We start from the raw sequence: 8701 nt of genomic DNA, 5'->3' as shown, positions 1-8701 counted from the left end.
GGGAGCACGCGCGAGCCTTCCGGTGACCCCTGGCGTGGGCCGAAGTCCCACCACTTCTTCCCCATCGAGGGTGCAGGGGATGGCGTGGGAGGAGGCAAATCCGGCGTTGGGACAAGTAGATTAGGCGGAGGCATGGCCGGATCTGGCCTCGGAAGGCCGGCAGCGACCACAACCGGGGTTGGACAAGACGACCGGGTTTGAAGCTCTAGGGATGGGAAGAGGAGCGAGGGGAGGGGAGGGGGTGCGGACGGTCACCCACACGAGCGCCGATGCGACCGCCACCGCCATTCGCCGGAGAGCGGCAGCGGCGGCCAGGGAGCAGCCGGAGGCGGGGGGGGTGCTCGGTGGGCGCGTTGTCGCCCCCCGAGTCACCTCACACGGGAGACGACGCGGGGGTCCTCCGCGTGATCTAAAATTGACAGACAATAATGTGCGCCGTCTACCATTTTTCTCTTATCCATACATAGTGATGTGTCTCTCACTATATATGCCAATCACCGGCTGTCTAAGCCCGCCTAATAAGTAGTTAAAGCCTTTGCTTCTTCACCACAACATAAAATCTATCACCTCTAGGCAAGTTAGACTAATGTCTCATGACCCCCTGGACTTGCTTGATAACCCAAAATTAAATCTAGCCAATGTTGTACAAAATATGTAACAAGTTATCGCCAAACTTATCAAAATGTTGGCATATGTAGGATATGATTACATTGACTAAAGTAAGAAATAATTTAGTTTTACATTGTTTGATGAAGAGGCTCTTAATTAATCTTGATGGGTACCGTAGCCCTTTACATTTAGACAAGGGAATCATGATGCCAAGTTAAGCAATGTAAGAGACAAGTCGGATAATAGAAGCAACACTCATATAGGACGTGATTGGTAGCTTGGCTGCCTTGGGCCTGCTTGAACTTCTAGGCAGCCAGCATGACAGGGATGTGTACGCCTTCACATGTTTGGTATTATCGTGTCCTTTGAGGCAAGCATGACAGGGATCTTGTTTGGTTGTAGGAAATCCGGACGATTTTGAGTCATTTACTTTTGTCGATAATTCAATATTGTGGGTTGTTTTTCATTTAGAGTCAAGCTTAAATTACATAAATATACATGTGTTTTTTTTTTCCTAATAAGAGGCAATCAACCACACACTATACATTAGTGGTGACTCACTAACGCACTAATGAGCTTTTGAGAGACTAATCATGTACGCTAATTACACCATCCCCACACACTGACACACTAGTCAAGATTAGCCATGTTGTTGGGAGTGGATTATCATCACGTACTGCGAGTCTGCGACGACAGGGATGCATGCCGATCCTCTTATCTCCTTGAGATTTCCCCGGGCCACCTCAGACCAAGAAATGCAAATGCCGTGCTCTATCGTGTACCTAGCTAGGCGTCAGCAATCTAGATGGCCTAAAAGTTTCCACACGAGGTGGGTCCCTGCCACCTCATCCCTTGTCTTATCGGCGGGCCCACTTGGCAGTGGGTGGTCACCGGAGCCGGCGAGCTCACCGGTGGGAGGTCACGCCACTCCTCACCTCGCCGCTATTTAAGCAGCAAAAGATTTGGAGAGCGAGTATGTAAGCCACACTCCTCCACTCTCCAACACTGCACACTTCGATCACTAGCAGAATCACAATGGATCCCACCAAGGTGAGCTCAAGCTTCTTCTTCCTAGCTCCTCCATGGCTAACTATCTAATAAGCTACCTTGTTGATTTTTATAAACTTACTTATATATATATACATATATATAAATCATACATACATGCAGTTCCGTCCGTCGAGCAGCCACGACACGACGGTGACGACGACGAACGCGGGAGCGCCGGTGTGGAACGACAACGAGGCGCTGACGGTGGGCCCGCGCGGCCCGATCCTGCTGGAGGACTACCACCTGATCGAGAAGGTGGCGCACTTCGCGCGGGAGCGGATCCCGGAGCGCGTGGTCCACGCGCGCGGCGCCTCCGCCAAGGGCTTCTTCGAGTGCACCCACGACGTGACGTCGCTGACCTGCGCCGACTTCCTCCGCGCCCCGGGCGTCCGCACCCCCGTCATCGTCCGCTTCTCGACGGTGATCCACGAGCGGGGGTCGCCGGAGACGATCCGCGACCCGCGCGGGTTCGCCGTGAAGTTCTACACCCGGGAGGGAAACTGGGACCTGCTGGGGAACAACTTCCCGGTCTTCTTCATCCGCGACGGGATCAAGTTCCCCGACGTGATCCACGCGTTCAAGCCCAACCCGAAGTCGCACGTGCAGGAGTACTGGCGGGTGTTCGACTTTTTGTCGCACCTCCCGGAGAGCCTCCACACCTTCTTCTTCCTCTTCGACGACGTCGGCGTGCCGACGGACTACCGCCACATGGAAGGGTTCGGCGTGAACACCTACACCTTCGTCAACGCCGCCGGGAAGGCGCACTACGTGAAGTTCCACTGGAAGCCGACGTGCGGGGTCAGGAGCATCCTCACCGACGAGGAAGCGGCGCTGGTGGGCGGGAAGAACCACAGCCACGCGACGCAGGACCTGTACGACTCCATCGCCGCCGGGAGCTTCCCGGAGTGGAAGCTGTTCGTGCAGGTGATGGACCCGGACACGGAGGAGCAGTACGACTTCGACCCGCTGGACGACACCAAGACATGGCCGGAGGATCTCCTCCCGCTCCAGCCCGTGGGGCGGCTGGTGCTGGACAAGAACGTGGACAACTTCTTCAACGAGAACGAGCAGCTGGCGTTCGGGCCGGGGCTGGTGGTGCCGGGCATCTACTACTCCGACGACAAGATGCTGCAGTGCCGGGTGTTCGCGTACGCCGACACGCAGCGGTACAGGCTGGGGCCCAACTACCTGATGCTCCCCGTCAACGCGCCGCGCTGCGCGCACCATAACAACCACTACGATGGCGCCATGAACTTCATGCACCGGGACGAGGAGGTGGATTACTACCCGTCCAGGCACGCGCCGCTCCGGCAGGCGCCGCCGGTGCCGGTCCCGGCGAGGCCGGTGGTGGGGAAGAGGGAGAAGGCCAGGATACGGAAGCCGAATGATTTCAAGCAGCCTGGGGAGAGGTACCGGTCCTGGGACGCCGACCGGCAAGAGCGGTTTGTCCGGCGGTTTGCTGACTCGCTTGGTCACCCCAAGGTCAGCCAGGAGCTGAGGTCCATCTGGATCGACCTCCTCTCAAAGGTAATCACCCCAAGTATACATGCATGCATGGTGAATGAAGATTATTAGTTACTAATTACTATATTACTATGCAGTGTGACGCATCGCTGGGGATGAAGATTGCCACCCGGCTCAACATGAAGCCAAACATGTGAGTGACGGCGATGGAGCTGCTGGCTGCTACTGCTACTGCTAGTAGTCAAGTGCGTGAATAAGTGTGGTTGAACGAGGCGTGTCCGAGTTGTTCTTCAGTGCTAATCGTCCACCGCCGTTCGTGTCTTTCGTCCTTTCCTTTCCTTGTCACTGTCGAGTCAAGAAATAAGAAGACCAGCATGAGCATGACACATGTTAACAGCTAGTAGACGACGACAAAACTGCGCATGTGCATCAGATCGATGCATATCCTTAGCCCAACTATAGCCCGTGTATGCGTGTCCGGATTTGTCTGTAACAATGCAAGCCAAGCGAAATGGCTCTGTTTTTATTAGGTTATTACAGCATGTATGTACCCTGCTACCTGAAACTGAATGTGTATCGAGTTATTAAATTAAAGCAACATTATCCCTCCCTCAAGACGGTAAAAAATCGGCGCAATTAGAGGTATTGATGATACTAATAATATCAGTGATATACTCCGTGTATGGCAGTAATAAACTTATAAATCTGCCCATTACATGGCTTGTTGTTAACTAATATAACTCAATCCGTCCGCAAAAGAATGTAATTATATGGGATCCGTGCTGGTCAATGTATCTTAAGTTTGACAAAGCTTATAGTAAATAATATTAACATTTATGTCTCTAAATAAATATATTATGAAAATATATTCTATAACTAATCTAATGGTATTTATTTCATATCATGAATGTTGGTATCTTGTAATATAAATTTAGTCAAAGTTTAAACTATTTGACTTCTCAAAAAACAAGAATTGCATTTTTTTTATGGACGGAGGGAGTATAACTCAATCTATGTAACAATAATCATCATGTTTTACATCTATGTCGCTTGTTTGACAATGCTCTTTCTAGTTTAGAGAGTGTTTGGTGGTGCTCCTCTCGCTATGCTCTGCGTGAGAGAAGCCAAGGAATGTTGCCAAACGGTGATTTTGCCACCCGCTCCATGAAAGAATTGAGCGGAGCAGCTCACCGTGTTTGTACTACGTGGGGGAGCGAAAAAAAAAACCACTACGCCCCTCGATCTCCACCTACGCCCTTCTCTGCTTTCTATCGTGTCACCAATGTTCACAAAGGAGGCGAGGTTGTCGCTGGGCCTGGACCTCATCGACAACATTTGCTCCATCCTCCATGCGACGAAATGATGAGCAGAGGCTACCGTGGCAGTGGCGTCATCGAAGCCCTCCTCCGCCCCAGCTTCTGTGTGTGGATCCTGCGTTCATGTCGGCCTCCACCCTGCCCCGTCCTGCCCTTTGTGATCCATGTGTCACGCCTCTCCGCTCGCGCCCATTTGCGTCATCGAGTTGGTGCAACCAATGAAGAGTGGTTTTTTGGTGGGGAGCAAGTAGATCTAGAGCTGGAGCCGTTAAGAGCATATGAAGAACCCTCTAACTGACCCTTATGTGTCAATTTCTTATCTTTTGAGGCCTGAGCAGTTTAAATATGAATGATATGGTGCAGGTCATGTTTTGTTCGTTTGTAGAAATAATGGTTGCTAAAGATATATATGTAAATACTTAATCGTGGTTGACCACACACTTGGCCTCCCACCCACATTGTGGGGCCCAATCGATAATGTATTAACCTCACCTAGCAGAGATGTTCTTCATTTCATATATTAGAACTCTCTCTCTCTCTCTCTCTCTCTCTCTCTCTCTCTCTCTCTCTCTCTCTCTCTGATCAGGTGGGGCAAGAGGAAAGAGTGGATGCCAGTAGGCTCTAACGTCGTCTGTGGCATGCACCTGTAGTGGTCGACATGACATCCCTAGGCAAGTTTGCCTACTCTCTCTCTCTCTCTCCTCTTAGATTAGAGGCATGATGGTTTATTTAGGATTGATGAAGAAGCCCTAGGCTTAGGGTTGGAGGGGTTGGGGGTTGGGAGTTCGAGCTTTGTATGTATGGCAGGCTCCTAATAGTGGTGATGGATGACGGCTGGTGAGGGACTTGACAATTGGGAGGTGAAGGAATGTGGACAATAAGAAGAATCGTCGTGTGGACGAGGAGTTGCCTTGGTTAATGAATGACGGGGTAAAAGAGTGGTAGGTGGAGTGGCTCGATGGCAAGATCGCCACTATCCGTGAGCGGTGGTTGAGGGGTAGTGAAAGTGGGGAAGGTCATGAATAAAAATGCAAAATCCTAGTTTTTTCCTTTTTTTAGGTATCTGTGTGCCAGGTCGGGCTTCTGTTGCATCAAAACATTAAATTCCAACCCAAAAAGAAATGTCATTCTCACTTTTCGAGAAGTCAACTCATCTCAACTTTGACTAATTATACATAAAAAAAAGTTACTAATACTTGTGATGCGTAAAAAGACAAACCTTGATACTTTTTTTTATAAACTTAATCAAACTTACGAATGTTTGACTTAGTCTAAGACTAGATGACATTTTTTTGTGGTTGTATACGAAAAATCTCGCGACAGAGTCATGGCCCATCTCGGGCCTAAACTCGTCGTACCCCGGGCTACAGGCCCATCTGTGTCCATATATGCATATGAAGTGGCAAAGCCCAGCTCAGATCGCTTGTCCCCCACCAGCCGCCACACCAGTCGAGATGCCGGCGGCGGCGGCGCTCATGGACGAGCTCGTCGAGGAGTTCCTCCTCCGCCTCCCGCCCGACGACCCCGCGAGCCTCGTCAACGCTGCCCTCGTCTGCAAGCGATGGGGCCGCCTCATCGCCGGCCCTGCCTTCCGCCGCAAGTTCCGCAAGGTCCACCGCACCAAGCTGCTGCTCATGGCTCGGGGCCAGGTCTTTAGGCGGCGGCGGCGGCGGCGGCGGCAGTGATGGAGCGGCACGTCCGTCCGACCCGATGGATCTCTGCGACGACGGTTCCAAGCCCTGGACTGGACGTGCTCTGCTCTGTGGATTGGCTGCTTGCTGCTCTGCAATCTGCATCTGCTGGAACCAGGAAGCTGAACTGAACCCTCGCTATTGGCTACTGCCATCGCCATTGTTCATAAATCATAATCACAATGTTGTGCAGCCGCGCAAAGTGCCCAAACTCATTCGTGCCTTGCATACGTTGCGGTTGCCATGTACTCCATCCGTTTTACATTACATAATTTCTAGTCGTGATTGACTTTTCTATATACATAATTTACTTTGCATAGATAACTTTATTATGTATAACATAGCGTATATCAAGACGTAATTCTCCTGTTCGGCTTACCCCATATTTGGTTTGTTCGGCTTTTTTTTTTTTACCGAAAGAGTGTTTTTCTTTCACAATAATTCAGCCAGAACAGTATTTTTCAACCAGTTTCAGTAGACCAGCGAACGGGGCATACATAAAAAAAAAAAGTCACAAACTTGCAATGACTTAAAATCAATATTCTAGATAGCGGGTCATGACCTTTAGCGAAGCGCGCCTAGAAAAGCTTAGACCACTATAGCGGCTGCTAAGAGCAACCGCAGTGGTAAAAATCGTTGCTCGGATAAGAGAGAGAAAGTTGGAGCATCGATTTTCCCATTGCAAGTTGGAATGCTCAGTTAGAAAAATCTGGCATCGAGGAATGTCGAGGCTTCGGTGCTGAGTGGCTAGAATATTATTTCAGTTGGATGAGTGAGTAGAAATTTTTATAGGTTTTCGGATATAGGGACTAAAGTTTATAAGATGTCACATTGGATATCATATCTATTGTCACATTGGGTGTTTGGATATTAATAATAAAACTAAAGGGTATTTGGATCCAGTGACTAAAATTTAGAAGGTGTGACATGAGATGTCGCATGAGGTGTTCGGATACTACTAAAAAAATAAATTACAGAATCCGTCGGTACTCCATGATTAATTCGTGAGGCAAATCTATTAAGCCTAATTAATCCATTATTAACACATATGTATTGTAATACCATATTATTAAATCATGGACTAATTAGGTTTAATAAATTCGTCTTATAAATTAGTTTCAATCTGTATAATTAGTCTATATTTAATACTTTAAATAGTATCAAACATATTTACTGTAGTCGATGTGATATGGACTAAATTTTAGGATGCGGAAGGCAAACACCTCCAGCGTGGCCGTGCAACTAAAAAGCTACTGGGATTGGGCCCCACGTGTTTTACACCTCTAGCGTGGCCGTGCAACTAAAAAGCTACTGGGATTGGGCCCCACGTGTTTTACGCATATCTGCTACCATTGCAAGAAATAGCAAGTCCCAGCATCAGTGCTCTATGTCAGTGACAAGATGTTTGAAACCCCAGTAACATTGATAAGATGTTTGAAACCCCAGTAACATTGATAACAGCATGTTCGCTTGCTCGTAAATGATTATAAATTTCCAGTCGGGAACAGTGTTTTTCTCCCACACCAAACCAGTCAGCAGTAAATAATTCACGATACGATACGGCCTCCCGAACAGGCTGATCTGATGTTTGAAACCCCAGTAACATTGCGTCTGCTCTTAGCAGTCTAATGGTTTCTAAAAAAGGCAACGTATCATGTGTAAACTAATCGATCTGTGTGAATTTGGAAACTACCAATTAGGACCACTAGATGCTGATCCAATGGATGTGGTGAGATATGGGATTTTTTTGTGCTTAAGCCCCCCACCCGCCGGCCTTTTTTTTGCGCTTAAGCCCCTCACCCCATCCATTGGATCAGCATCTAGTAGTCCTGATTGATAGTTTTCAAGTTTGCACAGGTTGGTTAGTTTGCACCTGACATGTTGTTTTCTAAAAATCAGCCTATATAACCTAAAAACTTGTGGATATTAGTAGTTTTTTTTAACATATGCCTAACATCCTTACCCAAACACTTGTCCATATCATAAATAGCTAGATGAATATAAAAAAAAGAGTAAATGAATCCATAAGATCATTCGTTAAGCTCACAAGAGACATTAAGAGGACATCATAGGTTAAGCTCATAGCAAAATACAAAGTGCATCAAAGGTCCCAACCTCAATCACAAACAAAAACAGAAAGTTTGAAACACCCTACAAAAGCACACATAGCTCACAAGAGACAAGCAAAAGTTTAAGACACAACTCTTCTCAACTCCTCTTCACAAATCTTCTCATCACTAAAACCGCTATAGCAGCCATAACGCTATCCTATTTAGCAAGTTCGAGACTCAATTCTCCTCAGCTCATCCTCTTCACAAATCTTCATCATCACTAAAACCGCTATAGCAACCCTAATTATCCTATTTGGCGACTCTAAACATCGTATATAGCGGCCTTAGCTGTGACAGCAGAGAAGATATGCAAAATCTTACCGGCAGCCTGATGAAAACGCTACAGCGGCGCTGTAGCCCGCTATTTAGAACCTGGCTTAAAATTTAGAATAGAGGGAGTATGGTTTAGTTCTCGCTAATAACCACGTGATTCTGCATGTGTTATTGCAGGGATTTAAAG

At 48.0% G+C, this 8701-nt stretch overlaps 1 protein-coding gene across 1 annotated transcript; it reads left to right on the top strand.

The window, feature by feature from the left end:
- The first annotated feature begins 1502 nt into the window (after window positions 1-1502).
- LOC136466490 (catalase isozyme 3) lies at window positions 1503-3717 on the top strand. The gene is made up of 3 exons (XM_066464923.1): window positions 1503-1659; window positions 1780-3186; window positions 3261-3717. The coding sequence occupies exons 1-3, from the start codon at window positions 1645-1647 to the stop codon at window positions 3318-3320; spliced, it is 1482 nt and encodes a 493-aa protein (XP_066321020.1). The 5' UTR covers window positions 1503-1644; the 3' UTR covers window positions 3321-3717.
- Window positions 3718-8701: the final 4984 nt, after the last annotated feature.

This window comes from Miscanthus floridulus, chromosome 7, assembly GCF_019320115.1.
Source record: "Miscanthus floridulus cultivar M001 chromosome 7, ASM1932011v1, whole genome shotgun sequence".
Classification (NCBI taxonomy): domain Eukaryota; kingdom Viridiplantae; phylum Streptophyta; class Magnoliopsida; order Poales; family Poaceae; genus Miscanthus; species Miscanthus floridulus.
Note: the sequence above shows the minus strand (reverse complement) of the source record. Positions and strands in the feature narration are given on the sequence as shown.